Genomic DNA, 21,297 nt, shown 5'->3' with positions numbered 1-21,297 from the left:
TGTCAAAAGCTAAACAAAATGACTATTCCTTTTTTTGAAGTATAACTCCAACTCCACCTATCATTATTCAATGAAACTAGGTTATCCTCTTTCTCTAAAGTATTATTGTACTACAACTCCTCTTGTTAGCAGCCTCTTTTTTTTCTTGGTTTTTCTCTCTCATCATGTCTTCCTCTTGAAGATGGTAGCTTGACGTCATTTGCAGCTAACGATCGGTGCCGCACTACAATCTCGTAAGTTATTTCAACTGCACACTATCATGTGTTTGTTATTTTTTGCTAAAACATAATTTACATACTCATATGATTATTTGATCTACCCATTTCAATTGCACTAATGTTTGTATCTGATTATTTAATCTCGTAAGTTGTCTGATTATAACGATCTACCCATTTCAATTTACATACTCATATAATATGATTATTTGATCTACCTATTTCAATTGCACTAATATGAGTCTGTATCTGCTACCCATTTCAATTGCACTCGTGTGTTTGTTATTTTTTGCTAAACTATAATTTACATACTGTTTATGCCAAATTTCGTCTAGGGGCGATCTTTGGCTTAGGTCGACACTAACTAAGCGATAATAAAATAAGGGAAGACAAAAAGAGACACGACACAGAGAAGTGTTGACGCGGAAAACCCAGGAATAAGGTAAAACACCGCGGATAGCTATGAGGCTATCAATCCACTAAGTTTCCTATATGATTGTTTGTATCTTATTCTAGAAATCAATGTAACAAAATATAAATAACGAATACAAGAATGATTTGAATGCTTTTATGGCTTGAGAGTATGAGAGCTTCAGTTTCTGTCCCCTCGTTTGTCTTCGTCTTCGTCTTTTTATAGGAATTTTCCAACGGTCTGGTTGGTTGAGAGAATCCCACAAAGATAGGGATATCTTTGTTGCACGTTTCTTTGGTCTTCAACTGACTCCACGTTTCTCGCGCATGCCTTGGACTCGTTCCTGCTATCATGACGGCGCTGCCCATCGTGGGCTTTAGGTTAACTTATCTTTATTGGCCTGCCCAGAGACGACGCGTCTCTACGTTCCTGCGCGTTGTCGTCTGTCCTTCGTCGTCTATGCCTCGTCATACGACGCCACGTCGGACGTATCTTCCTGGAACTATGCTTACCTGCGACACGACAGAACCTGGTTGACACGACATGATCAAACGTTAGTGCGGTTATGTCGTTAGTCCAAAAAGTGGGATACCAGTTTGCCCCCAATTGTGAATTTGCGGAGTCATACAGAGCGAAAGAAACAATTCAAATTTAAAAAATAAAAAACCGTCTTCAACTGCCTAGTTCGTGGGACATACCGTTCGGAATTCCAGAGTAATAAATATCGATTCGCGACATGCAATAAAGTTCTTCACACCAAGATTTTTCAAAAAATTTCTAGATCCGAAAGCAGGAGAGAGAAGAGGGAGAAAGTGAAGTCGATTTTCGCACTGAGTTTGCTCGATTTCAGGTAAAATTTGCTTTCTTTTTTCGATTTTCTTGTAGATTTTTGTAAGTGAGATGGGTAGATCTAAGTCGGTTGTAGTGAGAGGAAAGGGGGAGTCGGGATCCACTCGGGTTAAGTCCCTTAACCCGATATATTCTACTGTGGTGGACCCGGCGGCGTTTGTTGAACTTGCTGGCTTGCCGCCGTCGGCGGAAGTGAAGATTCTCGGCTCGGACGAGGAGGCCTTTGACTGTCCAGAGGGGTATGTGGTTATGTACGAGTATCCGTTCATAATTGGCTTCAAATTCCGTTTTACTCCTCTAGTTAGGTCCTTTATCGAGGTTTTCCATTTGAGTCCGGGTCAGTTGATGCCCCAGATATGGCGGGTTTTCACGGTGGTGCACGGAGTTACTGCAAACTGGCGAGCGCCGTTTGACCTGTCTGACTTGATGTATACTTACGACCTAGCGCTGCAGAAGTGTTGTAGGTATACCTTGGTCACGAAGAAGGGGAAGACGAACTTAGGTGTTGGTTTAGGTGTGAACGACAGGGGTTGGCAGAGTCGTTTTGTCTTCGTAGGCAAAGATTCTCTGGGAGATAAAGGGCGGTTTCTGGTCGAGGGATGGACGACGGAAGGTAAATGTGTTGTTTTGTCTTTGTTTCTCGTCGTTATACTGAACGTCGCCTTACTTGGTTTTGTTTTGCAGTTGTCAAGGCGTCGTCGTTGACTGAGTTGAACGCTGATTCTGAGGATAAGTATCGGAAATTCTTGGGTTATTCTGTCGAGGATAGGTCTTTTAGTCGCGACGGGGAGTTTTTAGACGAGCAGGAGGTGAACCGGTCAGGCGACATCGCCGAGGAGGAGGAAATAGACGAGGAATCAGGTCAACTGACTCGTCGTCGGAAAAGGTTGGATTTTCTTGAAGAGGTAGTGGCAAACTCGTCGTCCGCCGAAGGTGAAGTAGGCGATATGGCTGACAACTCAGGTATTTGACGTTTGTTTATTTCGGGGTTTGTATATATTTTTGTTTTTGCTTTGGATAGTGTTTGACCTTGATCTTTTGTATTGGGTGTAGAGCACACTTTGTCGTCTAGGCCTGTGTCAAGGATGTCTCAGAGCGAGATTCAGGAGCGTGCGAGGAAGCGATTGAGGTCGTCCTCGACTTCTGTTGGACAAGGTATGACGGTCGTACCTCGGTTTTCTGCGATAGGTTCGTCGGCCGAGACGCCTGTCGTCATAGGAGCCGAAGGCTTTCATCCGATTGCTTCGTCATCGCCCCCGCAGCCGTTCGAGGCGTCGTCTGCTGTTGTCGACGTTGGTAAAGTGTCTGCTTCGTCGGCCAAGAAGCGTCCTGCTGAGACGAATCCTGTCGAGGATACGGTTATCACTTTTCCCCCAGGCTTCTTGGGTGATGAAGAGGCGTCTGTTATATGGCCTTTCGCTGATCGCTTGATCTTGCCTACGACGTATCGACGATATCACGAGGTGGATCTTCTTCCTGTCGCGTCGGACGCCGCTGAACTTAGTCTGCGGGTGAGTTTTATTTAGTTTTTTCTTCTTTTTTGTTTGCAAAAGATGTGTGTTGTGTAAATCTGTTTTGGCATTGGTTTTGCGCAGGCGTCGCAGGCTGCCTTGGCTGTGCGTAGGCAATGTTCGTTGCTGTGCGACGAGGTGACGAATGCGAGGCAGCTGACGGCGACGGCGAAGAAGGCGGCCGTGTCGTGGGAGGCGAAGTGGAAGGCTGCTGAGAAGAAGGTCGTGGACCTCGCTGCGGTGGTTAAGGCCAAGGGTGATCAATTGGAAGGTAAGGATAAGCAGTTAGCCGACGTGGCTAAAGATCTGGAGAAAGTGAAGGAAGAGCTGGCCTCGACGACGGAGGAGTTAGATGGATTGAGGAGCTTGTACGACGCCCTGCAGGAGGAGGCGAAGGACGTCGAGGCTCTCGCTATATGGAGGACGCGGGCGCAAATGATGTACTCCTGCTTGATTGGGGAGACTAGCCTATGGCCGTGTCAGAAGGAGGTGGACGACTATCTGGCTAATGGCGGTACCATGGCTGATCTGTCGGTGCCCGTGGTGGATTCGGAAGAGTTAGCGAAAACGGCTGACACCGCCAGTACTGAGGCGACAGAGGTGGATGCTGCCTTGTTGGTGGTGGATGCGCCTGTTCTGGAGCAAGAGGGGGAGGTGTTAGCTGTTGGGTGCGAAGAGGAGGCTCTTGTCGTCGTTTCTCAAGACGAGACGTTGGACGTGGCGTCGGTGGAGGTGCCAGTCGTGACTGACGCCGTCGTGCCCCCAGAGCAGGAGTCGGAGCAGGAGGTCGTCCTCTATACAGGAAGAAGGGATGTAATAGTTTGTAGTTTTTCGAATTTCTGTTGGTTTTTGTGTTTGGTTTGTGAATTTCTTTACTCGTCGTCGATGGCGACGACGAGGTGGTTTGGATGACTTGTGTTTTGTTTTCGTGTTTTGGATGTTTTTACTCGTCGTCGGTGGCGGCGGCGAGGTGTTTGGATAGTGCTTTGTGTTTGTATTTCGGAAGTCGTGGCCTTAGGGGTCGCGCAATTTGTATTTTGCTATATAAGTGTGTTCCTCTCTTTTTCTTATTTGCGTGTGTTCTTTGTGACTCTTGTGTTTTGAAGCTTTCGTCGTGCGTCGTGTGGCATGTGTCTTACGGGTAACAAATATTGAAATGGTGGCATTACATGTATGTAAAACCGTACCTGTATCGGTTGCTCGTTGTTAATCACTTGGGATTCATTTTCTGTCATGCGTCGTGTGTTATCTTCTGCAAAAGAAAACATGGGTTGCTAGGAGGATTGGCCGTTGGGGATGCCAACGGCCCTCCGATGCCTAAGTCAGTAACAATTCCAAACAAATAAAGCGATGAAAAATAAGGAAGAAGGTAGAAACGATGGTACGACAACTGATAAAATTGGCTACGACGGATATTTTAAAAGTGATAGAGTTTAAGATGTGTAGCGTTCCAGCTTCGGGGGACCGACTTGCCGTCTTTGGTGACGAGCCTGTATGCCCCCTTTCCGACAATTTTATCGATCAAGTATGGTCCTTCCCAAGCTGGCGCGAGTTTACCTGCATTTAATTGTTTTGTGTTTTGGAACACTTTGCGCAACACCCAGTCGCCCTCCTTGAACATTTTTACTTTGACGTTTTTGTTGAAGCATTTTGCCACAATCTGCTGTTGCGACGCCATTCTTATCAACGCTGCTTCTCTGAAGTCTTCTGTGTTGTCGAGGTTTTCACTAAGTTCGACGTCGTTCTGCTCTGGCGTCATGAGTCCATATCGTGCACTGGGCAACGTCACTTCGGGGGGTAGTACTGCTTCGCACCCGTAAACGAGTGAGAAGGGAGTCTGTCCCGTCGCCGTCCTAGGCGTCGTCCTGTTGGCCCATAGGATGGATGGCAGCTCTTCTGCCCATCGTCCCTTCTTATCGTCCAGCCGCTTTTTTAGCGATGCGATGATTGTTTTGTTGCTGGATTCCGCCTGTCCATTTGCTTGGGGGTATCTTGGCGTTGACGTCTTTAGCTCAATGTTCCACGTCTTGCAGAAAGCCCTAGTCTTGTCGCTGATGAATTGGGATCCGTTGTCGCATATGATTTCTGATGGCACTCTGAATCTGCATATAATGTTAGTCCATATGAACGAACATACCTCTTTGTCTCTTACCTGTTGGAACGCACCTGCTTCTATCCACTTAGAAAAATAATCTGTTAGAGCGAGCATGAAGACCTTTTTTCCTGGGGCGACGGGTAATTTACCGACGATGTCCATTCCCCATTTCATGAAAGGCCACGGAGTTAAGGTGGGGTGTAAAAATTCAGATGGTTTATGTGTCATACCTGCGTGTCGTTGACATTTGTCGCACTTAGCTACGTACCTCATTGCGTCTTTGAGCATCGTTGGCCAATAGTATCCGTTTCTTTTGATTCTGGTTGACAGGCTTCGTCCTCCTTCATGTCCGCCACATTCTCCTTCGTGGTATTGCTTTTGTAGTCTTTCCCATTCTGTTTTTTCTGCGCATCGCATCAACATTCCGTTCGCTGATTTTTTAAATAATATACCCTGCAAAATAACATATCGTGAAGCTTTGAAAAGTATTTTCCTGGCTTCGAGCTTGTCGTCGGGTAGGGTTTCATGTGTTAGGTAGTCGAGGATGGGCTTGGTCCAGCTGTCGGTGTTTGTGGTTGATAGAACGAGGCTGGCATCTTGTGGTATGTCTTTTTCAATAGCGGGTGACAATAGGTGTACTAGAGGTATGGTCGATAATGGCGACTTTCTGAGTGCGGATCCTAGGTTGGCGAGGGCGTCGGCTTGCGTGTTCAGGTCTCGTGGAACTTGTTTAATGGAGAGGGGTTTGAATTTGGAGGCTAGCTTTTTTGCTTTTTCGAGGTACAAGGTCATTTTCAGGTCTTTAGCCTCTTAGTCGCCGTTGATCTGGTTGACGATTAATTGTGAGTCGCTAAAGATGTTGAGTCCACTTGCCCCCAATTTTTCAGCTAGCGTCAACCCGGCGATTAATGCCTCGTATTCTGCTTCGTTGTTTGTCTCTTTGAAGTCGCAGCATATGGCTTGTGCTATCATGTCCCCTTGTGGTGACTTTAGCACGACGCCTAGACCTGCACCGCGAAAGTTAGACGAGCCGTCGACGAAGAGCGTCCATATCTCTTCTACGTTATTGATGAGTTTGACTTCGTCGTCCGCTATTTTCTCCAGGTCGGGGCTAAAGTCTGCCACAAAGTCTGCTAGTGCCTGCGATTTCACCGCCGTTCTTGGTTGGTATTTGATGTCGAAGCTTCCTAGCGCCATCGTCCATTTCTCCATTCGACCTGTTAGTTCTGGTCTACGCATCACAGACTTGATTGGATAATTAGTCATCACCACTATTTGGTGAGTTTCGAAATAATGCCTTAGTTTTCTAGCTGCAGTAACGAGTGCTAAAACGAGTTTTTCGAGGGAGGAATACCTGGTTTCCGCTTCTAGTAGCGACTTACTTATGTAGTAAATAGGTAGCTGTTGCGTTTCGTCTTCTCGGGCTAGGACCGCGCTGACTGCTGTGGAGCTGACGGCTAGGTACAGTTGTAGGACTTCGCCTTCTTTGGGTTTGGACAGGAGGGGTGGCGACATCATGTATTTTTTGAGGTTTTGCAAGGCTGCTTCGTGGTCGTCGGACCAGTCAAAACCTTTATTTTTACGCAAGACGTCGTAGAATAAACGACACTTGTCCGACGACCGCGAGATAAAACGATTTAGCGCCGCCACTCTTCCTGTCAAGCGTTGTACCTCTTTTATGTTCCTGGGGGATTGAATGTTGATGATTGCGCGCACCTGGTCGGGGCTAGCCTCGATTACTCTTTGGGTGACGATGTAACCTAAGAATTTCCCTGCAGACACTCCGAAAGAACATTTAGTTGGGTTGAGTTTCATACCGTATTTTCTCAATATGTCGAAGGATTGTCGTAGGTGTTCGACATGGTCGTCGGCCTTCCTTGATTTTACTAGCATGTCGTCGATGTAGACCTCCATCGTGTCTCCAAGTTGGTCTTTGAACATTTTGTTGACCAATCGTTGGTACGTTGCACCTGCATTTTTCAGACCAAAAGGCATGACTTTATAACAATAAATACCTCTGTCTGTTACAAAAGATGTTTTCTCCTGGTCGTCTGGGTGCATAAGGATCTGGTTGTATCCGGAGTAGGCGTCCATAAATGTTAGCAGCTCGTGTCCAGCAGTGGCGTCGACCAGGGCGTCGATGTGCGGCAACGGGAATGGGTCTTTAGGGCATGCTTTGTTGATGTCTGTGAAGTCGATACAGACTCTCCACTTTCCATTCTTTTTACTGACGACGACGACATTTGCTAACCAATCTGGATACTTGACTTCTCTGATTTTCCCGGAGTCTATCAGTTTTTGGACTTCTTCGTCTATGATTTTATTTCTCTCAGGTGCGAATTTTCGCCGTTTCTGTTTCACTGGTTTGAAGTTGGGGTCGACATTGAGTTTGTGGGTGATGACGTCTGAACTGATTCCTGTCATGTCCTCGTGCGACCAAGCGAAGCAGTCCGAGTTTTCTCTTAGGAATGACACTATCTGACTTCTGATATTGTCAGGCAGCGACACTCCGATCCTTACTACTTGGTCTGGCTTTGCCTGATCTAGCATAATTTCGTCGATCTGTTGGTCGTCGGGGTCGTCTACCGTCGACCCTGGCTGTAATTGCTAGATGGATGACTTTGATGGTTTCGGCGCCGTTTCATAACATTTCTTTGCGTCCTTTTGCTGTCCTTTGATTTCCATGACTCCCCATTTGGTTGGGAACTTGATTGACTGGTGGTATGTCGACGGCACCGCCTTCATTTTGTGGATCCATGGTCGTCCCAAAATGACGTTGTATGCTGATGGGCAGTCGACGACGTTGAACTTGGTCATCACATTAACACCTTCTGCGTACGTAGGCAGCGATATCTCTCATACTGTTTGTAGCGATTCTCCACTGAATCCTACTAGGACTGTCGACCTTCTGATTATACTCTTTTCGTCTAGTCCCATTTCCTGCAGAGCCTCTAGGAACAATACGTTTGCTGAACTGCCGTTGTCGATCAATATCCTTTTGATGAGAGCGTTGCCTATTGGGAGCGATATGACTAGCCCGTCATGGTGTTCCTGTATTGTGTCGGTTGAGTCTGAGTCGTCGAAGGTTATTATCATCGTTGCTAATGACTTGTCGAGTGCTACTTCGTCTTCGGTCTGCCCCTCTTTGACGGCTTCAGATTCGCCCCTGTTGATTTTTTTAGCTGCAGAAGAAGTTAGTCCACATATATCTGAACCACCAGAAATAACGCTTACCACTTTTTCGAACGTGGGCGGGGCTGGTCTGTCGCCGCTTGGTGCTGGGTTGGGTTGGGAGCTGCTATCCTTGTTGTACGTCTCCTTTCCTTTGTCGCTCAGTAGGTCCTTCAGGTGGCCTCTTTTCAATAGATACGCCACCTCCTTTTTGAGGGAGATGCATTCCTCGGTTGTGTGGCCATTGTCGCGGTGGAAGTCGCACCACCTGCTCATGTCCTTCGTAGAGTCTGGTCTGTCACTCTTCTTAGGCCATCTGACGGTACCACCTACACTTTGAAGGGCACACTGTTAGTATCATCATATTGATTGACATTTTGTACCTGACCCTGGCGGTTGTATGGTTGGTGTCTCCAGCCGTTGTTCCTTGGGGTGTACGACCTCCTGTCGCTGCTGCCCCCTGCTGGTCGCTGAGAAACCATTCGTGTAATCTCGTCGTCTTCAATCCGCATCTGGGCAGTAGCACAGGGATATTTGGTTAGTTCCCGGTACAGCTCTGAGTTGGGGACGAGACCTCTCTTGAATGCTTCGATGGCTGTCCTGACATCACAATTTTTTATGCTAATTTTTTCACAATTAAAGCGGTTAAAATAATCGCGTACCGACTCGGTAGGTCCTTGGACCAACCGATAGAGGTCACTTGTTTGTTTCTCCAACTGGCGACTGCTGGCGAATTGTTGGTAGAAGGCGTTGATGAGGTCGGACAGGAAGACGATAGATCCAGGTGTTATGTTCATGAGCCATTCCAGGGCTGCTCCGTCGAGGGTTCCTCCGAAGGATTTGCACATGACGGGCTCGACCAGGTCGTAGGGGATGCCGATCTGCCACATTCGCTGATTGTAGAAGTTGACGTGTCTGTATGGATCAGACGTTCCGTCATACAGGGTGGTCCAGGTAGGGAGTCGGAGCTGGTGTGGTACCGTCACCCTAGCGATCGCTTCACAGAACGGCGATGCTGCATACCCGTCGGTCGGCTCGGTCTCCACGGGCGTGGGTGCCCCCGGCAGTTTGGTCATCAGCTTCATCATCAACGAGCATCGCTTCTTCATGTGATTTTCCATCTTATTTAGGCGCTTGGTGACGGGGTCCGGTATTGCTTCATCCTTTTCCTCATGTGGCTCCTCGCCGTCGGACAGGTCTTCAGAGTCGCCAGTCATCTCGAATATCAACTTCTTCGGTTTTGCACCTGGCTTGTAACGCGATTGATACTTGTTACTTTTCACGGATTCGAGCTCCTTCTGGAGGTTTTCAATGGAGGCCCTTTCTTGGGCCAGCTCTGCTTGGGCCTTCTCGTAGGCCGCTTTCATCTCTGCGAGCGTCATCTCTTCAGTAGTCATGGTGTGTAGGGTGATTTTGTTGAAACCTAGTTAATGTCCCCACAGACGGCGCCAAACTGTTTATGCCAAATTTCGTCTAGGGGCGATCTTTGCTTAGGTCGACACTAACTAAGCGATAATCAAATAAGGGAAGACAAAAAGAGACACGACACAGAGAAGTGTTGACGCGGAAAACCCAGGAATAAGGTAAAAAACTGCGGATAGCTATGAGGCTATCAATCCACTAAGTTTCCTATATGATTGTTTGTATCTTATTCTAGAAATCAATGTAACAAAATATAAATAACGAATACAAGAATGATTTGAATGCTTTTATGGCTTGAGAGTATGAGAGCTTCAGTTTCTGTCCCCTCGTTTGTCTTCGTCTTCGTCCTTTTATAGGAATTTTCCAACGGTCTGGTTGGTTGAGAGAATCCCACAAAGATAGGGATATCTTTGTTGCACGTTTCTTTGGTCTTCAACTGACTCCACGTTTCTCGCGCATGCCTTGGACTCGTTCCTGCTATCATGACGGCGCTGCCCATCGTGGGCTTTAGGTTAACTTATCTTTATTGGCCTGCCCAGAGACGACGCGTCTCTACGTTCCTGCGCATTGTCGTCTGTCCTTCGTCGTCTATGCCTCGTCATACGACGCCACGTCAGACGTATCTTCCTGGAACTATGCTTACCTGCGACACGACAGAACCTGGTTGACACGACATGATCAAACGTTAGTGCGGTTATGTCGTTAGTCCAAAAAGTGGAATAACACATACTCATTACGTACTTTGATAGTTATGATATAATTTATTTTTTTATAGTGATATAATTCATATTTGATTGAAATAGCCTCGCAATTTTAGTTGATAGTTATGATACAATTCATATATTTTTGAAATAGCCCCTCAATTTTTTTGATAGTTATGATATAATTCATTCTAATAGGTAGTATAGTTTGAATAGCCTCGTAGTTTTTTTTTCCTGATAGTTATGATATAATTTATTTATTTTAAAAATATTTAGGTAGTGTATTCACTCACTAATGGCTCCTACGAAGAGAGTGTGTTGGACTGACGAGGACACCAAAATATTTTTAGAGATATACATTCAATATCAAGTAGGGGGAAATGGACAAAAGACAAATTGGGGCAAAGTTGTAACCAATTTGAACTTATCAACTGGTAAGGAATTTGATGAGAGGCAAGCTAGAAACAAGTATGATGATTTAAGAATGATTTTCAAGATTTGGAATGAAATGGAATGGAAGTGGACCGGACTTGGCTTCGATCCTGTTACTGGTTGCCCTCAAATTGACTTAGATGAGAGATGGACCTCCTTTGTTTAGGTATATAGTAATGATAGTTACATACTACTTATTATTGGCTTAGTTTGTGTAGTTAATTAACTAAATTTTTTGTGCAAAATACAGAAACATAAAGGGGTATCAACAAGGTTCCTTAGAAGGCCTTTACCTCATTTTCCATTGCTTCATAGCCTTTACGCGGGATCATTTGCAAGTAGCAAGAATAGTTATTCTCCGGCGTGTGAGGAAGGAATGAATGGTGGGAAATCACTACTTTGCAAAGGCACCGGGGATAGTAGTGAAAGTTCTGGAGATAGTGATGATGATTATAGTATCCCATTAGACCATGAGAAGGGTGATTCTGATGAAGAGAGAAAAAGTGCCCCAAAAACCAATAAAAGGGGGAAACGTAAGAGTGAAGGAAGTGTTAGCGATGCCAAAAAGTCTAAGAGTGATGTTCAAACTTGCTTAGATATATTGAAAATGTCAATTAATGACGGAGGATCCAAAACACCTATACAAGCTAATAAGTATACACAAGTAGCTGCAGCCCTAAATGGATTGAGAGAAGTTAAGAAAATGGGTGAAACATATGTGTTTCAATGTATGCAGTTTCTAAGACACAACGATAATGGTGACTATTTTCTAGCACTATCATCTGATGAAAAAAAAATATCATGTTCTTGAGGACAACTTTTGACCTTAGTCATCCAAGCTTTTGACCTTAGTCATCCAAGATAATCAAGATATTTTGGTATTAGGTACCATAGTATTAAGTATTAGGATAAATTGGATTAGTGGTATTGGTATCTATTGTGTTCACTTTATAATACACCTAAAATTTCTTTTTGGTCAAGGTGTTGTTTATTGTAGTGGATATCCATTAATGGAAGTGTAGACACCTACTTTTGTCCCCATTCCCGCAAGGGAAAGGTTCGATGATGAAAACGTAAATCTCCACTTGACAACGCATCTCCTATGAAATAAACGAATCTCAATTCCCCTTTTCATTTCACCCGAAACCTGCTATTTATGGAAACCTGCTAAAAATAGTAACTGTCGTAAAAGGTAGCTTCTAAAAGTGGCAAATCATAAAAGATAGAAACCTGTCAGAATTAGGTGTTGCATTCCAACATAAATCCTAAATGAGATAGAAAACTGCGAGAATCCTATTCCTAATATGATTTGGAAATAAGAGTTACGTATTAATTAAAATCCTGACGAGCCTAGAGTTCGTAACGGGCCCAGACGCATTCCGTCATAAAATTGATACGCGCTAAAAGACTCGGTTAAGTCTTAAACTCTACGGATTTCAGGAATCCGAATCTGACTAAAGAAAACAGCCCAGACCCTATTTTCAACGCCTGGCTCTGGGCGCCGAAATCTTCGGCGCCCAGGCCTGGGCGCTGAAAATACCTGGGTACGTGTTTTTTCCTAATTCTTTGTGGATTAGAACTCTGCAATTCTATCTTTCCACGAACTCTTCCCTATAAATAGGCCCCTAAATTCGACGTGAAAAGAACACACAACAACACACAATTATATTCTGAGTATTGACTCCAACCCTTAGCCTAAGCCTCTCGCTGCGAAACTGTTCACGCGTTCTGTCGCAATCGATCCATAAATCGAACAGAACGTATCCTGTCCCATAATTGAGATTCGTTAAATAAAAAGGAGAAATAGCAAAGTCAAAGTGGTTAGTTTTGTGAGAACCGTGACGCACCTCTCAAGGGTGCGTCGTAATGTGTCCCTTTTCGATGATTTAATTGCTTTCCTCGCCCTTTTTATGAACTGTTAAACTAACCTAATCTGATTGTTCTATCACGCCTAACAAATATAACATTTTTGGGAAATCGGATTATCATGCTAGGTCCCTTAATACTATTTAAATCAGATAATCACGATCGATCTAGTATTATATGTTGCATATTGCTAAAATCAACTCAGATTAGTTTCATAGTTAACGCATGTCCCTTCAATTATTTATGCTGAACTAGTAAGGATATCCTGCCTCTGGAGTTATCGACGAGCGAAGTACTCCTCTCGGTAGTTACAGTCCCCCGAACCCTCAATCTCTACCTTGCGGGTGTATGTTGAGAGATCCCCACACCAGGGATCACAAGGGAACCTACGGCCGTCGTGGTCAAACATAATTGCACTCCCTTTATGTCACGATAACCGGGTTTTGTCAGTTTTTCTCATTGTCGTTAAAAACTGAATGGCGACTCCTATATTACTAGTCAATTGGGTGTAAACTCACAGGAAATCCAATTACACTTGATTGAATAAAAAGAATCGTCACACCCACGAGGGACGAGGTCACGCATTAGCCTCGTGCTTTTTCGACCCCCTCACAGTGGAAACTCCACTGGGGATAGTGAAGGAAATACTCGTGCTTGTGGGTAATCAAAATAGCCGAAGGGTGAAACGATCCTACCCCTCGTTTATTTCCCCATCAAGTTGGGACGACCTGAAAATCAGCATATTAATGTGAACGGGCAGAACCGCATAACGAATCTCGGCTCCCTCGGGAGTTGGGACTAAGGATACCTTTTTTCGCCAATAGGGGGTGCATACGCCGCGCATGTTTCCCACTCGGTACTTGTGCAGGTAGTACACCTATCCCGAACCCAATCGCTCGCCCATTAGGTCCCTCTCGCCTGCATGCCCCCTTGGCTTGCACTTGCGGGTTGGCCTCTTGAGCGAAATTTGTCTGTTGAAGACACTACCTCGACCGGGGCATGTGTTGGATCTACGATAGAAGCGGTACCAAGCCATGCGCAAACAAACTACCCATAGAAGCCTATCATAAACTACGTGGCATATTTAATTTTCAAATCCATGTTTGTAATGTAGTTATGTGTAGCGAAATATGTGATTGTGTGTGACAAACTATCCTAGAAAACCAACGACCTTAAAAATTTCCCAAACATTCATAGACTAATTTGCCAAAGAGTTATACCGAAACACGTGTTCCGTAAACCCGAATGATCGCCACAAAATAAGCGACGCTCGGGATGGCCTGTAACGAATCCCACAAAAGCTGTTACGCGTAAAGGACGTTATTAGGCAAGCACGCAAATCGAAGTCGCATAAAGAGAAGACAGAAAACGAGAACCAGCCAGGGACGAATTTTCAACGCCCCTTGCTGGGCGCCAGAATTTCTCACGCCCCTCCCTGGGCGCTGAAGTTGCTGCTTGGCCTTCTGGTCAGGCGCAGCAGCCTCGGTGCCCGCGCGAAAGGAAAATACGTAGCGCAAAAAAATGTTCATAAAAAGAATTGCTACGAGGGCATAAGAAAAGCACTCGATTTCAAAAGCGACTCGCAAAAAATTAATAACTCTTTGTGTCGTTGTTAGGCCTCCTACGAGGACTATACGCGGCACCAAAACCGAACGTGCTAATAACTATGAATGTCACACGGGCAAGTGTTTCGAAAATCCAAAGAATGACCAAAATGAAAAAAAACCAAAAAGTGTACCGACAAAAGAAAGAGTGAAAAACCAATTTAGAGAGTCGAAGTCTAGACTAAGTAATGCTTGAAACTTTGGGAACCTAAACTTTAGCTTATCTTATTCCTAGGACTGGTCCTGCCACTTGGTGCCGATCAGGGAATCAACGGTTAGTGCGTCTCGAAGATACATCGCCAACACCAGGTTTAGTAACTCCAAGCTCCGTCCGTCGTCCCTCATTTCAAGGATCTCCGCTTCCCCAACCTCGATTCGCACCTTCAAACATGTCCATCGAAGATTTGCGAGACCAGATGGTCCAAATGACCCAACTTATGGGCCAACTGAAAATGGAAAATGAAGCTTTAGCGGCTGCGCAAGCCAAAAATGACCTCGATAACGAGAAGAGGATTGAAAAAATGGTCCTACAGAAAACCATGGGGAGCAAATACTTCTCTCTCGATCCTGAACCTTTTCCTGGAAAATTACCAGAAAAGTTCAGTTCATCTGACTTACCAAAGTTCAAAGCCACGGACAACCCCCGTGATCATCTTCTGAGCTTTGTGAATACCATGAACTTAAAAGGCGTGGACAAGTCCATGTACTTACCTGCCTTTCCTTTGTCCTTGGAACCTGTGCCGCTCAAATGGTACTATCACCAGGACCCTAAGCTCTTCCCCACTTGGGAAGACTTTGTCAATGTCTTCATCAAGCAATACTCGTCGAACATGGATTTCCAAGTCACCATGCGTGAGCTGGAAGTTCTCTTCCAAAAGAAAAATGAGGGTTTCACAACCTACTTTGCTAGATGGAGGGACCAGGCGGCCCAGCTAATCAATAGGCCTCCCGAAACAGAATTGGTCTAAAAATTCATTGACAACCTGGACCCGGCTTACAGACAACACCTTAGGTACCTGGGACTCAACACTTTCAAAAGAGTTTATGATGTGGGAATAAAGATCGAGGACGACCTCGCCAAAACCATACAGAGCAAACCCACATATAAGACCAACACCTATAATCGGGGTAACACATCCCAAGCCCAAGAAGTCCATGCTGTAGAAGAGACTCCCGCCCGAAGAAACCCTGCAAGATGGGTCCGAGACCGAAAGTTTGCCCCACTCGGGTCAAATTTGGTACAAGCCTTTGAAAGACTAACCAATCAAGGAAAGTTGAGACCTATAGGCCCTACCCGTGACCCTCCTGTCAAAAGCAAATATTGGGTCGAAGGTACTTACTGCAAATTCCATCAAGGAAATGGGCATGACACTGAAAACTGCTGGAATCTAAAACATACGATCCAGGACATGATAGAGGATGAAGTGATACCTCTCCCTAACATTGGCAAACCCAACAACAACAAGAGCCCACTCGGCTCTTGTCACATCTCTCTCGACCAACCAGAGAATTTCGACCCCACGGTGTATATTACACCTCAAGGTGCACCACTCGCTGTGGTCCCTATGGATCGAATCGAGAGGGAAGTGTGCGGTGTGTGGAACGATGATGCTGAAGATATTTACCTATCTCAAGTCTCGGGCCAGGACTTCTTCACTGAAACTTGGCCCGGGTATGCTCTCATTGACACCACCCCTCAGGAGCCCGAGGTCGACAACCTCACCCGATCCGAAAGAATATACCAACCGGATATTCACCCACCTCCTATGGATGACATCCCGGTTAGGCAAACTCCTGAGAATGGACGGTACGCCACCGTCGCGGAAGTCATTGAAAATCCTCTCCTGAAACAACTAAAAAGAACCAAGGCCGAGATTACCATCTGGGATCTTATGTGTACTTCAAAGGAACATCGCGAAAAGCTTATTCGCTCACTTGACCTCATCTCAGTACCTACAGATATCACACCTGACTCATTGGTTAGCCATGTCACGAGAGATGCCGGAGAAAAGGCCATAGTTTTCACCGATAAAGACTTACCCAAAGAGGGGGGTGCTCACAATAAAGCCCTTTACCTAGTGGTTGGATGCAAAGGACAAAACATCCCACTAGCGCACGTAGATAATGGTTCGGCGGTTAACGTCTGCCCATTGCGAACCGCCCATTGCTTGGGGCTAGGAAACGATGACTTCCAAACCTCCACACAAGGGGTACGAGCTTATGATAACTCCTGAAGGCCTGTATTGGGAAAAATCAACCTTGACATACAAACCGGGCCTGTGGCACGCACCACGGAGTTTCAAATAATCGACATCAAGCCCACTTTCAACCTCCTCTTGGGGCGACCTTGGCTCCATGACTTAGGAGGTGTGGCTTCTACCTTGCACCAAATGGTTAAACTTAACCATAACGGGGTAATACTAGAAATCCGCGCCCCTCCTCTCGACGTCAGTTGTACTATGGTTGGAACGGCCGAAACTGCAGACGACCTTTATGGATTTCAAATGGAAGAAACAATCCAGTTCATCGAAGATTATGATCCAGCATTCCTAGACCCGCATGCATCCCGAGTCATCCCTAGAATGCTGTTAGCTCAAGGTTATTTCCCAGGAACCCCATTGGGCATAAGGAAGAAGGCATACACATTTCATCCTTTTCCCAACAAATCTACTCCCTTTGGCTTAGGTTATGAACCAACGGAGGAAGATATTGTTGACCGCCTATCTAGGCTACGCCTTAACAAAGCCAAACAAACCACCCTCCTTCCCCCGTATCAAAGGGCTCTTAACGGGATGTTCGTTCGGGAAGGAGAAGAACACCCATGCTGTGATTTCCCTGAACCCTTCCTTCAGGATGGCTTGCTAAAACCCGGATTTGAAATTTTCCATGACTGCCACATCTTGGATGAGGCACCCCACCTCACCAAGACTAAAACAGATGAAATATTGGACAACCAGGCTCTATGGACATTGTTAAACGAATCGAGGCCTATGGAGAACGAGACTGTGATGACTACCCTAGCTTTACAAGATGAAGGTTTCGATCCAACACGGTTAATCTCTCCTGCATCAACGCTAGAAGAGGTCGAGAACGGATGGGTGAAGACATATCAGTGGGTCAATGCAAAAGGAATGGAATTCAAGATGAGTACCGGTGAAGGACCGAAGTTTTATGAGACTAAACCCCAGGCTTGAGCCACATAGAGCACCATTAGTAAAAAGCTCCTAGTAGTTCTTTAGATTGATAGAAAAAAATATTAGAGACTTTAGAGGGTCCTAAGGCCGCTTAGAATATAGGTCAGTTTTATTTCAGTGTGTTTTCCTTACTTTCCGAATCAATAAAGGCGTAATATTTCTCCTAAAAATTTTATTCTAACACTAAATAAACACCAAATGTACTTGCAAAATACAAAAATAAAGAGGCGGCCCTATAGGCCCAACAAACAAAGCCCACTCGGTTTTGAAATAGTGCCATGGGAACCAATTCCCGAAACCCACAAAATAAACCACACTATTGAAGGAAATAATGCCCTTGGTCCAAGTATGCATTCTATGTTAAGTCTAATAAATGCGGTTCAGTATTAATTATCAAGTTAATAATTCAGTGAGATCAAGTGAGCTGAATGCCTAGCTAGAGGCCGCTTCAGTTCAAGTGGAATTAATGATATTAATCCACAGCTTACTCTTGACTGAACCCGTAGGGTCACACAAATAGTATGTAAACGGATCAAGTATTTAATGGCATTAGATACTCCATCTATGGATATTCGGAATCGACGGATCTTGGTTTCAGTGGGAGCTGAGATCGTCACAGGCAAGAAATGAATACTCCGGAAACGATGATATTACCGGAAACGGAAATATGGATCGTATCGGAAATATAAATATTATCCAAGTCGTAGATGTTGCCGGAAACGGAAACATGGTACGTATCGGAAAATATTATCGGAAATGGAAATATTTCCAAAATAGGAAATATTGCCGGAAACGGAAATATTGTCAGAATCGGAAATATTATCGGAATCGGAAAATAATTCCGGAAACGGAAATATTAAATATTTGTTCGAAACGGAAATTAATTCCGGAATCGGAAATATTAAATATTGATCGTATCGGAAATGAATTCCGGAATCGGAAATTTAATCGGAAGCGTATCGTACGAATAAGCATCGGACGAGGCCTGCCGGACGAGGGCCCAGCACGAAGCCAGGCCATCGCCCAGCAAGCCAAGCGCGCCACACGAACAGCCAAGGCCACGCCAGGCCCAGCGCAAGGCCAGGCCCAGCAGGCCGAGGCAGCGCGCACAGCGCGCGCAACGCACGCAGGAGCTACGTGGGCTTGTAGCTCGCGTAGGCCTCGCTGCGTGGGCTGCTGCTCGCACGCACGCGCATGGGCGGCCCATCGTGGCTGCCGTGTGTGTGTGCGTGAGTGTTTGTGTTCATGCACGATTCCTAAAACATGCAGAGTTCGGTTAATGATTAAATTCCTAATTCTATTAGATAAATTAATTAATTAGAGTTCTTGTAGGATTCTAGGTTTAATTAATTTGTATCTGAATAGGATTCCGATTCCCTTTCCATACCCCTATAAATATGTGGCCTGGGTTCACAATTTATAACGAGTTTCAAAGTATTCAAAGTGAGTTTTTGAGAGAAAAATTCAATCACACATCTTGCTCAAAAGTGCCGAAAATTCTAGTACCTTAAGGGCGATTCTAGTTGGTCAATCTTAAGGCGGATCCGGACGTGCTGTGGACTATCTACGGAGGGACGACACTTGGAGTCCTAAAGACTTGTTCTTGTTCGGTTCGGGCGCAGCTAGGGAGGGCACGCAACAAAGAGTATGCATCTAAATTATGCTATATGATTATGTGTAAATAATATGTATTCCTGGGTTAATGGTTGTTTCCGCATGATTTATGTAATATCATATGTATCATAACCTAACAGTGGTATCACGAGCCTCTTATTATTTTCATAATCTAATTTGCATAAACATGGTTAAATATTACAAATTTGCAAGAATTAAAAGGGGTGATTAATTTTCGTAATTGTTAATTAATTGCAAATTGCGTTTATTTAATTATACGTACGCAGTTTTTCGGCAGTTTCTTCGTTACTCATCCAAATCGAGTGATTTTTGTGTCAATTCCGCATGTAAAAGGCATTCTAAAATTTTGACAAAATTAGTATTTTTCTGCCGAACCCAGAATTCTCAAATTCGAAGCCTAACTATGACTTTTCGAAGGTTTCAGTTTTTCGAATGCAAAATTTCGTAAATTTAAGATGTTAAATTAAATATTTGCGATTCTTGTTGATAAATCTTGAATTTTTGATTGACCTAATGTATATGTTTAACAAGTTTGAATGCCTAGCCTTGTTAATTATGCAATCTAATTTGTAATTATGATTAATTTGTTGAAAATTAGAATAATTTAGAATTAATTTGATTTTCATAATTAATTATAATTTAATTAGAAACCTATGATTAAAAACCACCATAAAAATTTTAAATTTATGATAAATTTTAAATTTTTATGACCTAGACTTGAATCCATAATAATCGGAAATCAATTGGATAATAAATTTTCGATTTTTCGCCCTAAAATTATGAAATTAATATTATTTATTAATTTGTCATTAATTTTAAATATAAATTTTAAATTTTTATGCGATTCGTTCATATAACTTGCACGCACAAAGCAATGGACGCTTCGTGTTACCCTTAAGGGGTGTTGTATAGTGCGGGCATGCAACGACGAGCAAGGGAGCTCGTCGCCCGTGCGGCACCAATGCAATGAGCAAGACATGGTGCACGAGCACAAGGCAGCAGCCCTGCCTTGTGTCGTGTGCCACGAGCTATGAACAAATGGGCATGGGCGAAAAGCAAGCCATGGCAGTCGCGTGTGGGCAGCAAGCGAGCTGCGCCACAACGCGCACTGCCTCGCGCAAGAGCGCGCAGCCTCGCGCGCAGCGAGCGCAAGCTCGCGTGCCACGAGCGCTGCGCCCAGCGTTGCTCGCGCGCACAGCGAGCGATGTCGCGCGCCCAGCGAGCGATGTCGCGCGCCCAGCGAGCGATGTCGCGCGCACAGCGAGCGATGGCTCGCGCGCACAGCGAGCAATGGCTCGCGCGCACAGCGAGCTATGGAGCGCGCGCAGCGAGCGCTGGCGAGCGCGCACTGCGAGCGATGGCTCGCGTGCGACGAGCGCTGGCGCGCGCGCAGCGAGCACCACAGCGTGCGATGGCTTGCGATGGGAGATGCAGCAGCTATGCGACGAGCGCATGGACTGCGCGCACATGGCCAGCAATGGCTGTGTGCGTGCGGCCCATGGGCGTGCAATGCGTAGGGTGTTTGCGTTACGATTAGATCGTTTTGAATGTTTAATTTGAAAATTTCAGTTCACGTAATTTTAATTAATTTTAAAGTTAAAAAAAAATTTAAATTATTTTCTTGGATTTTAATTTTGAATATTGTAATTATAATAAATTTTATTTATTCTAATTATTTTACTAAAATTAAAATCATGAATTAATTTAAATAACGACTGAAATTAAATTAAACTTTTTGGATTCAATTATAAATTTATATGAGCTTTAAATTTTAATTAAATTTGTATGTTTCCGGTTAGACTAGAAATACATTTTTATGTTTAAAATTAGTAAAGCATATGAATTTATTGGTTTAAGTGGGAGCGCTTTTTAGTCATAAACTCTTGATTAGGTCTACAAATCCTTAAGGTTAAAACAACTTGATTATAATTAATAAGGACTGAATAATTGGTAGATTATTGGTGCCCTTGATTAATTGCTGCAAATGTTTACGTGATGCATAATGTGTTTTACTAACCAGCTATGTGGGCCATTCATGATAATGAATGGGTGAATGGTATATATGTTGTATATGTACTGTTTTGCAGGTTATGAAGTGACTAGTATGGCCCAAATAGGATAGAAAATATGGTCTGCGTACCATTAATTTGAATGTAATTGGTCTAAAGTACCAAAGTTATTTTTCAATTC

General features: G+C 44.6%; 1 protein-coding gene across 1 annotated transcript; it reads right to left on the bottom strand.

The window, feature by feature from the left end:
* Positions 1 to 7,938: 7,938 nt before the first annotated feature.
* Positions 7,939 to 9,650, bottom strand: LOC130469521 (uncharacterized). Its single transcript, XM_056838865.1, has 3 exons — positions 8,941 to 9,650; positions 8,642 to 8,853; positions 7,939 to 8,582 (listed from the first exon to the last, which is right to left on the bottom strand). Exons 1-3 carry the CDS (start codon positions 9,648 to 9,650, stop codon positions 7,939 to 7,941), a joined length of 1,566 nt encoding a protein of 521 aa, XP_056694843.1.
* Between the last annotated feature and the right edge of the window lie 11,647 nt (positions 9,651 to 21,297).

The sequence above is a fragment of the Spinacia oleracea genome, chromosome 3 (genome assembly GCF_020520425.1).
Source record: "Spinacia oleracea cultivar Varoflay chromosome 3, BTI_SOV_V1, whole genome shotgun sequence".
Lineage (NCBI taxonomy): Eukaryota > Viridiplantae > Streptophyta > Magnoliopsida > Caryophyllales > Amaranthaceae > Spinacia > Spinacia oleracea.
The sequence above is the reverse complement of the archived record's forward strand: the minus strand, read 5'-3'. Positions and strand labels throughout refer to the sequence as shown.